Source organism: Salmo salar, chromosome 07, assembly GCF_965601325.2.
Source record: "Salmo salar chromosome 07, fSalSal1, whole genome shotgun sequence".
In the NCBI taxonomy this organism is placed as follows: domain Eukaryota; kingdom Metazoa; phylum Chordata; class Actinopteri; order Salmoniformes; family Salmonidae; genus Salmo; species Salmo salar.
The window spans coordinates 26,657,925-26,679,416 of NC_138297.1; the positions used below are offsets into that span (position 1 = coordinate 26,657,925).

The window sequence follows — 21,492 nt, forward strand, 5'->3', positions numbered from 1 at the left end:
GGGAGTGAATTCATTTTGGATGAGAACGCGCGCATTTATCTAGCCGACCATTGGCTAACTGTTACCCGTTTCCTTCTACCAGAGAAACTGTCGGAAAACAAGTCTGAAACGGATTTCTTCGTCGAAATTACTTGACAAGGTAAAAATAATACTTAAAACAGATGGACAAATTACTTCAGAATTGATGGTGGTTTTGGAAAATGTATTCACTTCACGAGCCTCAGGCGTTCGTTATATAGCATGGATGATGCTGTGGCTAGCAGTTAACGTTAGTTTGCTAACGTTAGCTAGCTTGCATAACTATCCGTGAAACAACTTTTATTATATTGTTAGCTAGCTAGCCTGTAACGTAAAGGACACTGACAGTTTCACTGTCATACCAGTTATAGTTAAACAAAACAAATGTTTGGTTAAGTATTTCTACAATAATCAGCTCTATAATGCCTTTGCATGAGTAAAGTAACTTAGCTAGCAATCCTTGTGATTTCTTTCGATTTCCTCGCCTCCTAATAAACGTGAGTTACCTAGCTACCCATCTAATAGTGGATATTTTTTACTGACATACAGGCGATGATCAGGGCGGAGAAACTGCTCCTAACAACTTGTTTGTCCTTACAGATTTCACATTTAAAAATGGTTAGTTGAGACTGGGGAGGATGCCTCATTTCAGGGACCGTCTTCTCCACAGGAAATTGTCTTGCTTTGATCAGTGTTTCCCCTAGGATTTATTTCTGCAGGGTGGCAGCACCCCTGCTAAATGAATATAGGGGAAGCACTGCTTGATGGTACCATTTCTAGTAGGGGTGTAGCGGTTCACCATGGTTCAGTACTTATTGTGGTTTTGGAGGTAAGGATTTGTTTTCTCAACAGTGGAAAATGAAATGCCAACAGTTACTGTAGTTAATTTGTTTAAGAAAATAAAAAGTCTTGGTATTCCTTATTCCATATGATCATGAGTCATATAATGCCTGATGAGTGCACAATCACAAATAACACTTTTTTTTAAAAATTTCTTAAATCAACAACACTGAATTGAAGTGCAAAATGTGTGTGAAATCAATATGTAAACATGGCTCAGACAATGTATAAGCTTATGCTATGTTGCAAAGAGAGAAATTTGCTCACTTGTGTCACTCATAAAGGGGGCGTGTGTTTAGCACAGTAGGCCTACTTTTCGTTTCCCACTTTTCATTTATTCTTAACTAGCGCTCTGTAACCCAGGAGGTCCATCCATCTGCCGAAATGGGATACTCAGTCAGTTAAACAAATCAAAACTGGTTGAGAGAATGCCAAGGGTGTGCAAAGCTGTCATCAAGGCAAGGGGTGACTACTTTGAAGAATCTCAAATATAAAATATATTTTGGTTTAACACTTTTTTGTTGTTGTTGGTTAATACATGATTCCATATGTGTTATTTCATAGATGTGAGGTCTTCACTATTATTCTACAATGTAGAAAATAGAAACCCTGGAATGAGTATGTGTGTCCAAACTGTTTGACTGGTACTGAAGGTGCAAGAGGGCAAAGTTTGTAATTAATGGACCACTTCCACAAGGTGCTGAAACTCCATTCTTCTCAACCACCGAGAATGGTCGCACATATGTGGCTATAAGCAGACCTATCGCTCATGTCATTTATTTGGCCCGGTCAGAATCCACAGCGGTTCGTCTTGCTCCGGTGGTAGGAATACTGGGTTTATGTCACCGTAAATGTGTCAACATGTTTGAGGTGTTGGCAGTTGCATAGGCTGTTCTCGTTCAGCGGTAGCGACACACACTCGTCATCGTACAAAAATACATTTTGATTCGAATTTTGATTACAATGTGCGCATAGAATCAATTTTCCTTAAAAAAAAAAATTTCAGCTCAGATTTACTTGAGGCATACAACGCAGTGTAGGCATAGCCTATAGGCCTAGTGTTTAATATTTGTATTTATAATTTTTCTATGTATTCATTTGGGTTCACAGTGCGGCCCGGACAGAGGTCCCCATACCCAACAGTTCGTTACGAATACGTGTACCGCTACACCCCTAATTTCTATTGAGTGACTATGATTTTACAGTGTAAATGTCGTTGATAATCTTTCTGTCAATTCTCATCTGTATAACTCCCACCCTTGACCCTACTGCCTCTGACCGTTTGGTAGCCTGTAGAGTGCTGTCATCATGTTAGACGGTGGTCAGTTCGTGGAGGCGTTGGGTCGCCTAGGTTACCCGGGCACCCCATCCCTAAAGGGCTCTGAGTTTGACTGGCTCTTCGACTGCGCTCCGGAAAACCTCCAACTCCTGCGCTTCGTCTGCCGCACCCTCAACCAGGGAAACGTGCTCACCCCGGAGGAGGTCCGGGCCTTCAAGGCCCTCCGCAACTCTGGCAAGCCCATCCTCGATGGGACCGCGCTGGATGAGGTCCTCAAGACCTGTGGGCCTGTTGCTGGAGTAGGTGTGGTCGGTCCTTCCTCAGCGGAGGGGGAGGTGAGCGTGGAGGACCTAGAGGCAGAGCTATCTGCTCTGAAGAAGGAGAAGCAGCTGAAACAGCGCAGGTACAAGAAGCTGCAGGTGCTCGCCACCGCCCGGGCCGACGTTGCGCTCCGATTGGCCTCCCAGCAGGACGTCACCGCCAGCAGGCTGAAGGACGTCAACGCGGCACTGGGGGCGGAGAACGCTGGAACCAACGCCGCGCTACAGAACCTCACAGACGAGGTGAAAAGGCTAGGATCATTCCTCAAAATAGACTCAGTGTCCAACGAAGGAAAGGCCCAGGGAGAGGCTGCTGGTTCTGTGACCACCACCCCTCCAGGGCCCCCTGTCCTGCTCTACCAGCTGTCCCTGGAGCCCTACCTCCACCAGGAGGAGCTTAACACAAAGGCCCTGGCCGCCCTCACCCAGCGCCAGTTCTTCCAGGGCATCAGCAACATGGTGGAGACCTCCTGCTCCGAACGCTTCCAGCTCCTGGACCTCAGCCTCTGCGATGACGGGGATGAAATAAAGGAGAAGGATAGAAAAGAGGTGGAGGAGAGAGTGGTGGAGCAGAGGAGGAAGGAGATGGCCAGGCTCCAGTGGGGTCATATGGTGGCCCAGCACCAGCTGATCAAGGCCAGGGCAGAAGAGCAGGGAGTCAGGGTTGGCCTGGAGTGGATCATGGGGAACCTGCAGTCATTCACCAAGGTAAGGACCTGGAGAGGGTTAGAGACTAGAGTAGTACATCTACCACAGATCAGCCTTAGTCTTTAGTGCTGTTGGTTTGTAAGTGTTGCATGCTCTGTAGTCTGTACACACAATCACACCAGCCTTACAAACAAATATAATCATACCTACTCTCTAATGCAACCTTTATCGTTCTTTCTCTCTTCTCCCAGGGCACCACCAACTCCACCTCTGCTCTCCAGGCGCGTGAAGCCGTGTCTAGGCGTGAGCTGCAGGGCGTGACGGCTGATCTGGAGTCTCTCCTCAAGGTGTCTGTACCGGCTGCTCTGAGGGAGAGCGCCAGGCTGCTCAACGTGCCCGTGGTGAGGGGAGACCTGGACCTGCAGCTCGCCAGGCAGGACTACTACACCTCCAGACAGGAGCAGGTACAGTTACTTAGTTTTGTACAAATGCTGTTTTGGATCTTGTTAGAATATCCATGTTCATATCTGCATGGATTTTCCCATCATTTAGTTTTGAACACCAGGTGAAAAAAAATTATCATCCAGTCCATCAGTATCATCTTGTACGTATTTTCAGTGTTTCTATTGTTGCCCTCCTTAGAGGATAATAACGTTCTGTCTCTCTCTCTATCCATCCATTCATTCATCTCTCCATCTAGGTCCGAGACCACCTCCTGCGGCAAAAGGCCTCATTCGAGCTGCTCCTCCTGGCCCAGGAGATGGAGCTGAGGATGGGTAGGCAGGTGCTGAAGCAGCTTGGGGAGGTGGCAGGCCGGCTGGGGGAGGGAGGAGAAGAGGCAGCCCTCAGGATCCAGGCCCTAGCCCATCCTGAGCTGTCCCATAACCCTAGACCCAGTCCTCAGTCCATCATCAGCTCCAAGGATGCATCCTTCACCAGGTAGGGATTAGAGGAGGACAGGAACCAGGGTCGTGCTCAGTCAGGCACACTGAAGCAAAACATTTTTCAGTGGAAAACCACAAGGTGTCCTGATTGGACAGGTTTAGGTAGTTCTTTCCCGTTTCACTGAAAGCGACCCAGATGTATTTGCTTCTCTCACACTAAAAGCAATATGCAACACAGTGCATTGATATACAGTACAGTAGTGATTTGGGGGGGCGGGGGTGTGTATCGATACAGTTGCATATCATAATATTATTTTTGGAGGATATATCGATATTTGACTGTGTCAATTTGTAAATAAAAAAATATATATAGTTAGCGTTAATCGGCTGTACCTGCACCCAAACTTTTTTTCTCCATTCTGTGTTTATAATTAGTGAGCCAAAAATGTTTTCAGCACTTATTTCCCTGACTAGCTAGCTAGGTTCCATCCAGTTGGTGACAGATTTCTATACAAATATTCTAAAATCCACATAAATAAAATAAGCACATTTTACCACCAGAGATGTTCTCATCAAATTGACTTGTTGCGGATAAAAGTCTGCGTGATGACGTAATGCACATAAAAAATATATATATATTTTTTTTACCACTTTCTCTCCCCAATTTTGTGGTATCCAGTTGGTCGTTAGTCTTGTCCCATCGCTGCAACTCCCGTACAGACTCGAGAGGTGAAGGTCGGGAGCCGTGCGTCCTCCGAAACACAACCCAGCCAAGCCGCACTGCTTCTTGTCACAATGCCCGCTTAACCCGGAAGCCAGCCGCACCAATTTGTCGGAGGAAACACCGTACACCTGGCGACGGCGTCAGCGTGCGTTGCGCCCGCCACAGGAGTCGCTCGTGCGCGATGGGACAAGATGGGACATCCCTACCGGCCAAACCCTCTAACCCGGAAGATGCTGGGCCAATTGTGCTGCGCCCCATGGGTCTCCCGGTCGCGGCCGGCTGCGACAGAGCCTGGACTCGAACCAGGATCTCTAGTTGCACAGCTAGCATTGCAATGCAGTGCCTTAGACTGCTGCACCACTCGGGAGGCCCTGTAACAATTACTTTTGCTTTTAAATTCTGCAATAAAACCCCACTTTTTGTTATATAGCGCTCTGGTATTGACACGTGCGGTTATAACCTACGTAATAAGGTTATGGACAAAAGAGCACGATTATTTTAATTTGTCAAATGGCAGTCAAGCATCGATCATAATGTCAACAGAATAAGACCCTCGATATTTATTGGAAAGGAGCATCAAGGTCATCACCGTGCACATTCACCGCCCTGTGAAGTTCATCCCTTATTTCATATGTAGCTAAATAAACTGTATGGTTTCCCGAGTCGTAGTGGGAGGACCATTTTTTACATTTTACATTTTAGTCATTTAGCAGACGCTCTTATCCAGAGCGACTTACAGTAGTGAATGCATACATTTCATTTTCATTTCATACATTTTTTAAAACATTATTTTGTACTGTGGAGACGGGCGCTCGTGTGACTCCAAGTTTACTTCGATACGATGGTTATTATATCATTATTTGCGCATAAGTGTTTCCACCTCCATTTCTCTCTGCAGCAAACATAGTGAGCAATATGTTTGTAACATCAAATCGCGATACATATCGTGATATATCGTATCGTGAGGTCCCTGGCAATTCCCAGCCCTAATATACAGTATGTGACACACCTCTCGCTCCCCCAGGCTTCTCCGGATCCTAGAGTCAGGCCACGCCTCAGAACGTGGTGGCCGCGAGGAGCCCTTCCGTACCTACGAGGGGTTGGAAAGTGCCGCCCGCGACCTCCAGGGGGAGCTCCAATCCTGCCGCGAGGCCCTGGCCGGGGCCGCCCGGCAACAGCACTACACGGGCGCCCGTCTCCACAGCGACTGCGAGGCGTTGCGCCGGGCAACCTTCTCGGGGTTGCAGCAGCTGATCTTGGCGCCGCAGGTATGTCCTACGGCGACGTCACTTGACCAGGATCTCTGCCCCAACGCACAGGTATGTTTCTGAACACCCACACACTTCCTCATTATCGTCGTCGTCTTCTCAAAGTAGCGTGAGTTAGCAGAGTTTTATTATAAAACACGTTTGGGAGAGGAAGTGGTAGCACAGGTCCTATGGGTTTTATACGTAATTTGCACTGCTGCCGGAGTAATTGCCCGTTGTTTGATAAATACAGTATTTTGAAATGAATCGAATTCTGTTTAGTGGTGGATTCACTGGTGATGCTTCACTTTTAGACACGCATTTGTATATGGGTTTTGTGTAGTGACTGGACAATGAGGCACTGGCACTTCTGTAATGTACAATATGTAAAGCGCACACGTTTATTTCTTCCAGGTCAACGGGGATCCTTTTCACTCCCTCGGTCCTCTTCTTCTTCCTCTCTGTGTAAAATGTACTAAATTCATGTTTGCTCCATACAGGGTTTCATCTCAGTTCATACAGGGTTTCATCTCAGTTCCCCCTGCAGTAAAGAGAGACACTTTCGTTTCTCTCTAAAACGTGTCGTTGTTTTTAAATGTCTTATTGTCAATAAAGCTGTGAATAACCATCGGTGCGTGTATGTCAGTCAGTATTCTAGAAAAGCTCAACCATTTGTGGTATGCAGATGTGAGAAAATACTGAGTACTGTTCTTGCAGTCCAGGATAGACTTAAGTTAGTGTCCCCACTATTCGTTACTTTATCAGCACTAGCTAGCAGGTATCTGACGTGTCTCTCTGGATGTCTACTAAAAGCCTCTTTCCCTCCACCCTTCCTTTCTCCCCTGTCTTTCCTTTCCATTGTACCCTCTCCTCCTCCCCTCCCCCTCTCTCCAGGAGTTGACAGTGAAGCTGGGAGAACTGGAGGTCCAGCAGAACAGTCTGTACAGGCTGATGCAGGACGTGATGGGGGAGGTCCGGGATAAACGCTCCCAGCTGGACCACAGCCCCCTCCTCAGGCGAGAGAGGGAACTTTATGTCTACTTCCACCTGGACCCCAGGCTGCTGAACAAAGTAGTGGAGGAGCTGGAGAGCAAAGCGGCTGCTGCCAAGAAGGGCCGGTTGTAACGGGGCTCTCTTACCACCTCCTACCTCACCTCTCTTCTCCTCTCCACGACCCCTTTCTCTGGGTGTGAGCGCAAAACACAGCTCATACAGAACAGTGGAGAATCCTGCAAAACGTAGTGGTGCTTCAAGATGAAGTGGCCACTGAGAAAGGTTGCTGCTCTGCCTAATGAACCCTGGCTTAGCCATTTCCTCTTCCCCCTCGCCACCCTGGGTGCCAGTTAAATGCCAAGCACTTTGGATTTGGAAATACAATATGGAGATAGTTCTGACAAAAGACAATTGGATGAGGATGACTATTGGATCTCTTCTGTTTTCTTGTGGCACTGTTTCAATTCAGATGTAATGTCACTTGTTTTACTGCTAGTGTTCTTTGTTGATGTTCCTGTAAGCGCCTTTGTGTATTTGTTTGTTTCATAAGAAATTATAATAAATATGAATGTCTTCACAACTAATAGAAAAATGTTCTGTGAGTTCAGTTTTATGTACTGTTTTTATTTTTTATTTGTGTGAATTGTGCAATTTTATTTGAAGATAATTGGGCTCCATCAGCCAGCTTGGTATAATAAGTGACAGTACAGAGTAGGCATAATCATAACTCTGATATTCTTCCTGCTCTTTGTGTAGGCAGGTAGGAGGAATAGGAGATGGAGAGGTACAGTAGCAGCAGTAATAGGCTGTACTCAGGGCCTCTGTCTGCGTCTGGACAGAAGATCCTAGCAGCTCTCCGAGCCCAGAGCCACAACTGCTACTCTGACACAGCCAGGGCCCAACGCTACAGACAGTGTGAGTCAGCAAGGACTGAATAGTGCGGTGCAATATTTAGAATGATGCAGATAGAAATGTGACCTACATATAGACTTGACACCACTCTTTTATTCTAAACAATCGTAAGCAGTGATGTAGTGGTAAAAAGAAGTGGGTAAAGTAAGTATTCTCTATTCTACTGTACTTGTGGGTAAAGTAAGTATTCTCTTCTACTGTACTTGTGAAAAGCCTATCTGTTCAAATGTTAGATGAGCGGTATGACAGCAGACAGAGAGGGTACCAGTCAGAGGCCAGCTGGAGCAGAGGAACACAGGAGGAGAGGAGAGGGAGAGAGGCAGACCGGTGAGGAGATGATACAGTAGTAGGGGAATAGAAAAAGCTATTGGGTTGGGTGTATAGGCAGTGTTGGTTGTCATTAGCAACCAAACATGGTACAGAATGAAGTGGCATAAAATAGTTTATTTGGTTAGGGATAGGGAGATAAAAGGTGTCATTAGCAACCTGAAATGCAGTAAGATGGTATGCTCTTCAGGGAGAATAGACTGATGGATTGAGTCCTTACTATATGACAGTGGTGCATGTGGTGAAATTCAATGAACTATTGTTCCCTTGAGGAAACATCTGGTGTGGTATTTCTTGTGCATGCAACAGGCACAGAACATATGCCGGTTTCCCAGACACAGATTACGCCTATAGTCCTAGACCAGGGAAGAGTAACTGGCGGGGCCCCTATTTTGAAGGCCCTTAGAACTTAGTCGGGGTCTCGACTTAATGTTGCGAGTAAGCATAGTATAGTAGACAATGTGCCACTTTGAAATTTGTTTGTACGTCGTCAGTTTTTCTCTTATTTCAGTCACTGATAGTCAAGTAGCCCATGTCAGCTAAACATTTTTAGATCGCTACGTAATTTAGCGGCCAGCTATCTAAACTTATGGTCAAATTACTGGCCGTGGTGCTGATTTTGTTTGTCTCACTCAGATGTTATTAAAAACTGCAAACATTTCTTTCCACCCTATGGCAAAATGTGTAGAATTACAGGAAATTCGCTGTACAGCAGCTTATTTTCTTATCCGCCCCATGGCAAAATGAGTAGAATTGCATGAAATGAGTTATAAAGTTGCCATATCTTCTCTAGGCTCCATGGCAAAATGTGTGGAATTGCAGCAAACTTGCTTTAAAACTAGTGTTGTATTCGAGACCGGTTCAAGACCAGAGGGCGGGGCGAGACTGAATCAAGACCGGGAGGAGGACAACGAGACCGAGTCAAGACCGAGACCAGAAACATGCGAGTCCAATTCAAGACGATGATTGTGATTTTGTCAAATTGCCACTATAATAAGAGTAAATGTCCAGTATTTCTTGTGTTCATTTTTCAGAACAACGTGGATTCTTTAGACATTCTGAATGGTAAAAATGCAGCTGAGGGAAAATAAAGCCACTACAAATGATTACTAACCCAAACACATTGGGGAACAATGAGGGCCTTTATAAAATTATAATTATATTATTACATTCAATGATGTTCTGATTTAATCTCTTCAGTTTTTGTTGGAAAGGAAACCGTTAACACTGAAGATTTAATTTAAAAAAAATCGAAATAAAATGTTTCTTTCGTCTCTGGGGACATAAATCTAGCTAACTAAGTCAGCCATTGGCTAGGCCATCAGAAGCTAGATAAGCCTCTGCCATTCAACTGTATTAGGGCAACATTTTAGAGTGACAGTGGACTCAACCTATCACTTTTTGACTTGTAATGGGTTGGACCGTTTTTACAAAAGCTTATGGAAACCTCTGCCTTCTGGAAGGCCAAGAAATCACTGCAATACCAACCAGTAGTTTTCCCAAGGTCTAGCTAGCCAGCTCTTGTTTTAGGCTTGTTTGCAGGGGCTGCAGCAGGTGTTATCGAGGATGTTTTGTTAGCTTCTCCCTTTACAAGAATAACTTATAAGATTAAGTTTCAAATGATCATCATCTTATGAGTGGAACTGTATTTTGAATTGCAGCTTGCTTGCTATTGTTAGCCATCTCTTGGAAAATAACGTGTGTGAAACTGTTGCATTTAAACTTTAGATCATCGGTTACTTTGTGTGCTAAATGTGAAATGTTTTTTTTCAGTGGGAAGTAATAGTTGTACATTTCGATTAGGAAATACACATCATGACCAAAAGTAAGTGGACACCTGCTCATCGAACATTCCAAAATCATGGGCATTAATATGGATTTGGTCCCCCTTTTGCTGCTATAACAGCCTCCACTCTTCTGGGAAGGCTTTACACTAGATGTTAGAACATTGCAGAGACATGCTTCCATTCAGCCACGAGCATCAGTGAGGTTGGGCGGTTAGGCTTGGCTCGCAGTCTGCGTTCCAATTCATTCCATAGGCAATCGATGAGGTTGAGGTCAGGGCTCTGTGCAGGCCAGTCAAGTTCTTCCACACCGATCTCAGCAAACCATTTCTGTATGGACCTCGTTTTGTGCACGGGGGCATTGTCATGCTGAAACAGGAAAGGCCCTTCCCCAAACTGTTGCCACAAAGTTGGAACCACAGAATCGTCTAGAATGTCATTGTAAGCTGTAGCGTTAAGATTTCCCTTTATTGGAACTAAGGGGCCTAGTCCGAACCATGAAAAACAGCCCCAGACCATTATTCCTCCTCCACCAAACTTTACAGTTGGCACTATGCATTTGGGCAGGTAGCATTCTCCTGGAAACCGCCAAATCCAGATTCATCTGTCGGACTGCCAGATGGTTAAGTGTGATTCATCACTCCAAAGAACGTGTTTCCACTGCTCCAGAGTCCAATGGTGGCGAGCTTTACACCACTCCAGGCGAGGCTTGGCATTGTGCATGGTGATCGTAGGCTTGTGTGCGGCTGCTCGGCCATGGAAACCCATTTCATGAAGCTCCCGACGAACAGTTCTTGTGCTGACGTTGCTTCCAGAGGCGGAACTCGGTAGTGAGTGTTGCAACCGAGGACGGATGATTTTTATGTGCTTCAGCACTTGGCGGCCCCATTCTGTGAGCTTGTGTGGCCTACCACTTTGCGGCTGAGCCGTTGTTGCTCCTAACGTTTCTACTTCACAATAAAAGCACTTACAGTTGACCAGGGGAGAAATTTGACGAACTGAAATGTGGCGTCCTATGACGGGGCCATGTTGAAAGTCACTGAGCTCTTCAGTAAGGCCATTCTACTGCCAATGTTTGTCTATGTAGATTGCATGGCTGTGTGCTCGATTTTATACACCTGTCAGCAACGGGTGTGGCTGAAATAGCCGGATCTACTCATTTGAAGGGGTGTCCACATACTTTTGTATATATAGTGTTCTTAATCTAATGGCTGTGTTTTTGTATTCTTATGATTGGGACCTACCGGTTTATTATCGAGTGAATGGACTGCTTATCCTTTAATATCATGCTGTGTGTCTGCTGTCTCGATGAAGAAGCTGGATGTGGAGGTTCTGAGCGGGTGTGGTTACACGTGGCCTGCGGTTGTGAGGCCAGTTGGACGTACTGCCAAATTCTTTTAAACGACGTTGGAGGTGGCTTATGGTCGAGAAATTAACTTTCAATTCTCTGGCAACAGCTCTGATAGACATTCCTGCAGTCAACCTGCCAGTTGCACGCTCCCTCAAAACTTGAGACATCTGTGGCATTGTGTTATGTGACAAAACTTCCCATTTTTAGAGCGGCCTTTTATTGTCCCCAGCGCAAGATGCACCTGTGTAATGATCATGTTTAATCAGCTTCTAGATATGCCACAGCTGTCAGGTGGATTAATTATTTTGGCAAATGAGAAATACTTGCTAATGCTAACATGAATGTAAAAATGTGTGCACAAAATCTGAGAGAAATAAGCTTTGTGTGCATATGGAACATTTCTGGGATCTTATTTCAGCTCATGAAACATGGGACACTTTCATGTTGCGGTTATATTTCTGTTCAGTACAGAAAAACACCAAAAATGTGATGTTCTAAGTTCACAACAACGCTTAAACCACATCACTATTTTTGAGGGTGTAGTTGTCCTTTAATTCAATTGAGCAAAACAAATGACCTCGCCGTTGATACAAATCAGCATGATATCATTCTGTCAGGTAGGCCTACTTTGCAGTCAATATTTTTGGGGAAAACCTTTAGCAATGTTCATGCAAACAGTGCATGATGACTGAATTGCGCATTGCAAATAGCCTACTAACCAAGACTTCGGACCAAACTTTTTCAACACCTGGTTTGCATGCCTATTATTGCCTGGACCAAATCAAATCAATCTTTATTTATACAGCACATTTCAGAAATGGAATGCAATGCAATGTGCTTCGCAGGGAAAAAATCATGAAAATTAAAGCTGAAATATTTACTTTGAAATGTTGAAATGTCTTTCCTAACTACCTTAATGGCTACCGATGTCGTTCTTCTGTGAGCTGCTCCGTGCCACAACCAGTTGAGAGCTGCAGGCTCTTGCTGCCTGCAGATGATATTCCGCTGAAACTAGACTATGTGTGCAGTGCTCATGTGAATATATTTCACATGCTTTGCGAATGCTGCTTTGTGTGTGATTTCGCTATTGTAGCCTACTACATAATTGATCAATTGTATACAACTACACTACTTGAATATGCATAAGTGGGGGTTAAGAAGTGAATATACGCAATATGAAAAAAAGTGGGTATAGGACATATACCTGCATAAGCATACACTACACCACTGCCCTTTTTGTATTACAAAAAGTCAGGTGTGAAGTACTTAAGTAAAAAATATTTAAAGTACTACTTAATGTGTTTTTTGGGGTATCTGTGCTTTAGTATTCATATTTTTGGCAACTTTTACTTCACTACATTCTTAAAGAAAATAATGTACTTTTTACTCCATATATTTTCCCTGACACCTAAAAGTTTGAATGCTTAGCAGGACTGAAAAATGGTCGAATTCACACACTTATCAAGAGAATATCCCTGGTCAATCCTACTGCCTTTGATCTGGCAAACTCACGAAACACACATGCTTTGTTTGTAAATGATGTCCGAGTGTTGGTGTTGGCTCCTGGCTGTCCGTAATGTAAAAACAAAGAGAATTGTGCTGTCTGGTTTGCTTAATATGATCATTTTGAAATGATTTATACTTTTATTTTTTACTTTTGATACTTAAGTATATTTTATCAATTACATTTACTTTTTATACTTAAGTATATTTAAAACCAAATACTTTTAGACTTTTACTCAAGTAGTATTTTACTGGGTAACTTTCATTTTTACTTGAGTCATTTTCTACTAAGGAATCTTTACTTTTACTCAAGTATGAAAATTCTGTACTTTTCCCACCACTGCAAAAAGTACATTCTCCTACATAAGTGCGCTGGTATTACGGTTGTTGTCCTTTCAGCATCACGAGCCTGTCACACACTGTAGCCTAGGTCCAATAGGTTTGCCACTGTGCAAACATGTCTATAATAGATATAAAGACTGTTACAATTCCCCCCGTCTCCCCTTACTAATAGTGAGGGCACAACTTTCCAACAGTTTCCCCCACTCTTCCTTCCCACCAATGCGTACAGTTTGAGGATATTTTTTTATCGAAAGTAAAGGACAGTAATGTTACTCGTAAAGTAGGAATCCCAGGTTTCAATACGTGATAAGATATTCATGTTTCAAGAAAGGAGTGTATATTTGACCTGGCGAAGCGTTTTTTTATGCGCTGACTGAATGGAAGCTGATAATTCTGTTTTTTTTACTCAGCTTGTCTCGGGAAGAAATTACAAGTCCTCATGGTCCAAGATCAAGTAAAGATTTATCCAAATCTTGGAGGGGGGGGTTATGGATGTGGATACGCGGACCCGCAAGCAACTGCGGCCCCTCATGATGAGTTAATATTTTTTTGTGGCCCCCAGTCACATTAAAGTTGCCCATCCATGTCCTAGACAAACAAATATCATATTCAATGGAGATTCTCCATAAAAGTGCTTCAAAACTAGGCTTAATCTGTGTCTGTGAAACTGTCCTGTAAATAATTCAATGGTACCATCCTTCTCTGTTCATGTATTTTTAGTACATGTAAAAGAGGCAAAACATAGAAATAAATGGTACTATCCTTCTCTGTGCTGTGTACCAGGCCTTGGTCCAGACCCCAGTCCTACTCCCAGTCTTCCTCCCCATGGGACCCTTCATCCCAGAGGGACTACTCTCAGACCCCAGCCCTGTCCCAGGACTCTGCCTCCTCTTCTATCCACAGAGTGAGGTACCCTCTGGCCCTCCACACACCCTCAAACGAGCCTCACTGGAGAGAGTGAGTATCGAAGCACCTTTCTAATACATAACAACAACTAGCCCCTAGTACTCCTAGATGCTTATTTCTGCTCAGAGTGACGGATGCATCAAGCTCGTGTTTAGTAGGGGATTTTTTGTATTTTTTATTTAAGAATCGGAGAGGTACTACCTGAACAGATGTTCATTTTCTCTGTTGACTGATAGCTTTTGGTCTTTTCCCACAGCGCTCCTGAAGAGAGGGAGCCCACCTTCTCACTCCACTTCACCTTGGAGGACCAGGGCCCTTCCAGACCACCCTTGCCCAGAGCAGAGCACCCTAGGCCCCATAGAGAGAAGCCAACTGGGGCCTGTGGACCACCATTCTCCAGAGCTAACGTTAGCGTAGCTCCAAAGAACCACGTAAAAAACCTAGAAACTCAAAGTGAAGGCTGGCTCTTAGGCAGTGGAGATGGGGAATGGCAATGCCCTGAACGCAGCCAAGAGGAAACCTCCATAGCCCCAGAGGACCAAAGAGAGAGGCTGGCTAAAGCCAAGCCCATTGAAGTGGCCTTAGCTAGTGGAGGAGATGCTGACCGTCGGGCCCCAGTGCCTGTTACTAAATGGCAGTTTGGCAGTATAGTACTGCCTCCACCTCAGAGAGCTTACAAGGCCGAAGAGAAGGCAGACTGTGACAAAAAGAGACCAGCGAGAGGGCTGTTACATCCTGCATCAGAGAGTGAGGACTTCACAATGAAGGACATGAACAGTGCTCCGACCTTTGAACTAAGAATGGAGGATGACATTGGAGAAAGTTGTGCATTGGAGAAGGATAGCTTTGGAGCAAGTCACACAGTAGAAAGGGATGGCTTTGGAACAAGTCATGCTTTGGAGAGGGATGGCTTTGGAGCAAGTCAAGGTTTGGAGACTGATGACTTTGGAGCAAGTCACACAGTAGAAAGAGATGGCTTTGGAGCAAGTCATGCTTTGGAGAGAGATGGCTTTGGAGCAAGTCAAGGTTTGGAGACTGATGACTTTGGAGCAAGTCACACAGTAGAAAGAGATGGCTTTGGAGCAAGTCATGCTTTGGAGATGGATGGCTTTGGAGCAAGTCATGCTTTGGAGAGGGATGGCTTTGGAGCAAGTCAAGGTTTGGAGACTGATGACTTTGGAGCAAGTCACACAGTAGAAAGAGATGGCTTTGGAGCAAGTCATGCTTTGGAGATGGATGGCTTTGGAGCAAGTCAAGGTTTGGAGACTGATGACTTTGGAGCAAGTCACACAGTAGAAAGAGATGGCTTTGGAGCAAGTCATGCTTTACAGAGGGATGGCGTTGGAGAAAAACTGCTATTCAATGAGGGTGACGTCACTGAGGGCCACAGGGACAGCACAGAAAGCCAGTGTGTAATTGGGTTAGTTGACCAGCAGGGGGCTCTGCATGGAGACACAGCCCAGTCAAAGGGGGAGATCGTGACAGGAGGAGGACCAAGGGAGAACCTCAGCGAGAGAGACCCCATCAAGAGGAAACGGCTCTTCGGTGATATGACTACTGACAACCAGAGAGGGATAGGGGGTGGAGAGATGGAGGGAAGAGTGGAGAGGGAGAGAAAGGATGACATCAATAAAGGAGGGATGAAGAAAAAGATTGAGAGGAAGAACAGCAGGAGTAGTACCAAACCCCACCAGCAGAGGAAGGTGTCACCCTCACTGGGGAAGATGAGGGATGGAGAGGGCCAGGGGGTGACAGAGAGGGATAGTCACCCAGAGGAGAGGAAGAACATGGATGGGCCATTGATGACAGTTGCACAGAGGAACAGTGGAGGAAGCACAGGTTAGTTCAGGACAGGACCCGCACACACACACACACACACACACACACACACACACACACACACACACACACACACACACACACACACACACACACACACACACACACACACACACACACACACACAGACAGACAGACAGACAGACAGACAGACAGACAGACAGACAGACAGACAGACAGACAGACAGACAGACAGACAGACAGACAGACAGACAGACAGACAGACAGACAGACAGACAGACAGACAGACAGACAGACAGACAGACAGACAGACAGACAGACAGACAGACAGACAGACAGACAGACAGACAGACAGACAGACAGACAGACAGACAGACAGACAGACAGACAGACAGACAGACAGACAGACAGACAGACAGACACACACACACACACACACACACACACACACACACACACACACACACAGGTTAGTTTAGGCCACAGATAGATATGTTGCCTTTTAGTACAATATATGAGAGAGGAATGTTAGGTATTTTATATGCTTGACAAATTGGCACTTTAGTAATAAGCCACTAGATGGCGGTACAGCACTTCATTCAGTAGTTACCCAATGAAGTTGTCCATAGATGCTGATTTATGGTCAGTTTTGCATTTTCCTCTAAGCTGATCCTGGATCTGTGCCATGGGCAGCGCTGCTATGTCCAGCAATCTATAGGGCCCTGAGTTTTCCCCTGACTAGGGAAAACTCGGGGCCCCAGTCAGCTCATATATCACAGTGCTGATTAAATAAAAGTGTGAACAAGTATACAGCAATTATAAAGGACCAGTCTGAACACGCTGACAGAATCTGGACTGCTCTTGTTTCATTACACAGGAAGTGTGAGTGTGCGTGTGTGCGTGTGTGTGTGTGTGTGTGTGTGTGTGTGTGTGTGTGTGTGTGTGTGTGTGTGTGAAAAAAGCTCAGTCAAGAACGGCATAGTGTAGTGACAGAATATCAGTCCTGAGCAATGCGTCAGTGAGTTTAGCTGACCTCACTCAGTATGCAGACGCAGGTCTCAAATTCAAACGCAATCACACACACATTCACTCATTCAGACACAAACACACACACACACAATTTTAAGCAGAGAGAAAGCATATTTATTTGTATTTTTCCAGAACCATTAGCTGCTGGACATTTCATTCCGAAGTCGTCTCAGGAGAGTGGGAGAGTATTCAGAGCCCCCCCTCTGCGGGCCACCCGTCTGGGACAGACCCCCCTGGCTACTAATCATCACAACAACACTCAGGTATTTTACCGCTTCAGCCAGAGGACCATACTGCTTCTGTGCACATAATAGAATGTTTTATCTGCAGTCCGTAATTAAAAACCCCCAACAAAATGGCCTCCCAGACGCCATTTGTTTTGGTGAACAGTGTGGGATGGGCCTGGAGAAATGGAAGCTTGTAATAGTTGGTATTTAGCTACCGTGCAGGAAACCACTGAAACCTCAACCCCCAGTCCCTCTCCCAGAAACCCCTTTTGCTGCATCCTAAATGTAACATTTTAGTCATTTAGTAGACGCTCTTATCCAGAGTTAGTGCATTCATCTTAAAGGGATACTTCGGGATCTTGGCAATGAGGCCCTTTATCTACTTCCTCAGAGTCAGATGAACTTGTGGATACCATTTTTATGTCTCTGTATCCAGTATGAAGAAAGTTAGCTCAATGACTGGACGTCTATGGGTATCTGAAAATAGTCAAGTGCGAGTGTTAGTTCAATCGATTACAGGCTTAACTGAATGAACAACAGAGACCGAATACAATATGGAATTTTCTTAACTAGATTGGGGTATGGCCTCAACTCCGAGGGATGCTCCTCGGAGGCAGATGCTGATGACAGGTAGCCCTATGCTTTTATTTCTTTTTTACGGGTAGGGGGGTGCTGTGGGGTTATTAAGGATGTTTTCGAGGGTTGGGGAGGGACTCTGCTGTCCTACCTTCAGGGGGAAGCAGGTTCAACTATTGGGGTGCCAGGACAGGGAAGAGATTTCACTGGGGTGAGCGGGAGCTGCCCTCCCGAAGGGTTCAGAGGGCCAAGAGGCCAGAGGTGGCAGAACGGAGAGCTTGGTTGGGGTGTAGGGTTTGATCATAGCTTGAAGGTAGGGAGGGACAGTTCCTCTTGCTGTTCTGTAGGTAAGCACCATGGTCTTGTAGTGCGATGCGAGCTTCGACTGGAAGCCAGTGGAGTGTGCAGAGTAGCGGGGTGACATGGAGAACTTGGGGAAGGTTGATCTTGGGAACTACTTTTGACCAGAGCTCTATGGGTCTTGGTCAAAAGTAGTGCACTATACAGGGAATAGGGCGCCATATGGGACGCACCCTGGAGGGTGAGGGGAGTGAAATAGAGAGAATTCCCCCAATGCTCATTCCCCTTCATTTCCATGGAAATGGAAGACTTCTGCAGTATTGCGCCACACCACAGGAAAGAGAAGTGATGACTCCCTGTTGGGTACTAAAGTAAAAGGCCTGGCGATAGGGTCTTCTAGTCTATTTACTGTATGTCTCTTTCTGTGTGTGTGTGTGTGTGTGTGTGTGTGTGTGTGTGTGTGTGTGTGTGTGTGTGTGTGTGTGTGTGTCAGTGTCAGCTTGTAAGCGTTTCTGTTTACAAGGAAATGAGCAGAGCTCTCCCTAGAGAGCTGAATCAGTTGATGATGTTCTCTTGGTAGAACACACACACACACACTGTTCCGGCTGACTATTTACCTCTACAGTCCTATATTCTCTAGAGCACAATTCAGTTCACTCACACACATACACACACATTGACTCGAACTCTGCACACACTTTGCATTAAAAGTGTTTCTTCCTATGAATAATGTCGGTGTTCCAGTGCAGAGTACAGAGACTTGGAAGGTTAGATGGAGGTTAACCTGTTTTCTCTGGACTGGGAAGTCTGGACTCACTGTCTAGGACTAGCTGTGCCGTAGAGAGCACTGTCTGGGACTAGCTGTGCCGTAGAGAGCACTGTCTGGGACTAGCTGTGCCGTAGAGAGCACTGTCTGGGACTAGCTGTGCCGTAGAGAGCACTGTCTGGGACTAGCTGTGCCGTACAGAGCACTGTCTGGGACTAGCTGTGCCGTAGAGAGCACTGTCTGGGACTAGCTGTGCCGTAGAGAGCACTGTCTGGGACTAGCTGTGCCGTAGAGAGCACTGTCTGGGACTAGCTGTGCCGTAGAGAGCACTGTCTGGGACTAGCTGTGCCGTAGAGAGCACTGTCTGGGACTAGCTGTGCCGTAGAGAGCACTGTCTGGGACTAGCTGTGCCGTAGAGAGCACTGTCTGGGACTAGCTGTGCCGTAGAGAGCACTGTCTGGGACTAGCTGTGCCGTAGAGAGCACTGTCTGGGACTAGCTGTGCCGTAGAGAGCATTGTCGGGGACTGACAGGTTTGCTCTGTTAACACAACTAGACACACACTCTCTTTCTCTCTTACTCTTCCCTCTTTGGCTCTTCACCCTTTCACTTTCTCTCTCTCTTTCTATCTCTCTATCTGGCTCTCTGTTGCGGTCTCTGTCTCTCACTCTCTCACACACACAAACACACGTTTCACTTTCTTGCTCACAGGTGGAAGGAATTGAGAGAATAGCAAGGTTTCTTTTCAGTCTACTCATGCTCATTATCTGCAACCAGAGAATTGAATCACCATCCTTCTGGACTTGAGCCTTCACACTTATCTCTCCATTCATCTAATGTGCGTCCCAAATTGCATCCTATTCCCTACATAGTGCACTGCTTTTTACCAGGGCCCGTAGGGTAGTGTGCTATATAGGGGATTTGGTAGTGCACAATATAGGGAATAGGGTGCCATTTGGGTCGTTACCGTTGACTGTAGTAGTAATAGAATCAGAGCACAGGAGAGAGTCTATTTTAAGTTTCAGAATGAATCGCTTCCTGTGACTGGAATAATGCTTCTCTTGTTCTCTCTTCTCTTCCTCTCTCTCTCTGTTGTGAAGGCTGGTGATGGAGGCTCCAGAGAGAGGGGGTTGAGTATAGATCCTGCACTAACCAACCCCTCTCATGCTGGGCATGGAAGGGCCGCAGGGCTGGGGTCCGGCCTGACCTCTATACGTGCTAGTGGTGAGGAGGAGAGCAGCGGCCCCCCCTCTCCCCTCTGCCCAACAACCGCCCCTGACCCCTACCTTCTCCCTCAACAGTAAACAAGGCGCCCCTCTGCCCAAAATCGCCCTCTTCAGGCGGCCGGTGAAATGGGAACCCCCTCAATCCTGTCAGGAGAAAGCAAGGACCTTGCAAGGGGGCCAGGAGTGGTGCAAAACCCAAACCCCCAAACACCCAGACCTGACCCCAGCCTTTAGCCTAGACCCCCGAGCCAAAACCAAGACCCTCCACAAGACTGAGGGAACCAAGAGTGTTGCTCTAACCCCTAACCCCTCACATCGACCCCCAGCCAACCCAGTTAGGCCAAGACAGGGGGTCCCAATGGGGGAGAGGGGACTTGAATCAACCAGGGACCATTCTAATTCAGTCACTCCCCAGCATAGATCCTCCAAAACCCCCAAACCACCCAAGCCGAAGTGGGACAAAACTGGGCCTAACCAGGGTCAACTCATCCCAGAAACTGAACCAGAGAGTGGAAGCGGTGCCGGTGACCCCCAGGCCCAGTCCAACCAATCCAAAACCTGTCTGACTACAGCCATGATCTCTGACCCCAGAGTAACGGATGCTGGGAAGTTGAGTCCTGAAGAGAGAGGCAGGGTGCTGGAGGAGGCAGGGCAGGCCAGTGCGCTGGTTCTGACCATGGTGTACCAGGACGGAACCACTCAGATGGACCCAGAACAGGTGGGCAAGAGTTGGCGAGGCCGGATTGGCAGTTTTCTTTTGACCTTCCAGAAAGTCAAAGCAATGTTTCTAACCTCAGTCCAGTACATTTACATTTACATTTTACATTTTAGTCATTTAGCAGACGCTCTTATCCAGAGCGACTTACAGTAGTGAATGCATACATTTCATTTCATACCTTTTTTTTTCTTCTGTGCTGTAGACCTGGGCAGAATTGTTTTTATTTAGTAGCTTATTAGAAATACCAATTTTTCAAATACTCAAGGTGGTCAAATATAAAGAATCAACTAATGCCCATTATTTCCTTTGATATTTGAATACAGGTCTTAGAAAAAACAAAATATAAACCAATATTTTAAATAAACCATATTTTAAATACCTCTCAGAAAAACAAATCATATTTGAAGGTATTTGATATGCAAGTTATTTGAAAACCGACCAAATATTTATTTGATGAAGAAGAAAAAATTACAACAGTTACTTTAATCAGTCAAAATATGTATGATCATTAGCACATATATCCTCGAATGAAATACCTAATGATTGAAGAAAAATAAATAAAGACACGCTTAACAATATGAACTAAGTAATGGAAAGTAATACAAACGTAAACCAAACAGGCATTTAGCTAGATGTAGAAATGTGTTTGTGAGGTACATGGAGTCATCTCAACATTAGAGTAGACCACTTTAGCATTTTCAAAATGACTGAAATACATTTTCATTATGAGACATAGGGTAATACAATACCTATGTAACAACACTAGACATGAA

The 21,492-nt window shown here is 45.5% G+C and overlaps 2 protein-coding genes across 4 annotated transcripts in view; both read left to right on the forward strand.

The window, feature by feature from the left end:
- Window positions 1–3: 3 nt before the first annotated feature.
- On the forward strand, window positions 4–20,080 carry haus3 (HAUS augmin-like complex, subunit 3). Of its 3 annotated transcripts, XM_045721762.2 has the most exons (7): window positions 38–139; window positions 7,710–7,868; window positions 8,099–8,192; window positions 13,956–14,129; window positions 14,335–15,917; window positions 17,040–17,170; window positions 19,876–20,080. In XM_045721762.2, the coding sequence occupies exons 2-7, from the start codon at window positions 7,730–7,732 to the stop codon at window positions 20,077–20,079; spliced, it is 2,325 nt and encodes a 774-aa protein (XP_045577718.2). In that variant the 5' UTR covers window positions 38–139; window positions 7,710–7,729; the 3' UTR covers window position 20,080. The 3 variants fall into 3 exon arrangements, with proteins under 3 accessions (XP_045577719.1, XP_045577720.1, XP_045577718.2); XM_045721763.2 differs by lacking the exons at window positions 7,710–7,868; window positions 8,099–8,192; window positions 13,956–14,129; ... (1 more) ...; window positions 17,040–17,170; window positions 19,876–20,080 and adding exons at window positions 2,148–3,165; window positions 3,357–3,569; window positions 3,806–4,044; window positions 5,738–6,032; window positions 6,855–7,545 and having other exon boundaries at window positions 4–139; XM_045721764.2 differs by lacking the exons at window positions 7,710–7,868; window positions 8,099–8,192; window positions 13,956–14,129; ... (1 more) ...; window positions 17,040–17,170; window positions 19,876–20,080 and adding exons at window positions 2,148–3,165; window positions 3,357–3,569; window positions 3,806–4,044; window positions 5,738–5,981; window positions 6,855–7,545 and having other exon boundaries at window positions 4–139.
- poln (polymerase (DNA directed) nu) overlaps window positions 20,080–21,492 on the forward strand; it is a 71,636-nt gene continuing 70,223 nt past the window's right edge. Inside the window, exon 1 of the mRNA XM_014206966.3 lies at window positions 20,080–20,719. Coding sequence (XP_014062441.3) covers window positions 20,360–20,719 — 360 coding nt within the window. The 5' untranslated portion in view covers window positions 20,080–20,359. The remainder of the gene's footprint in view (window positions 20,720–21,492) is intronic.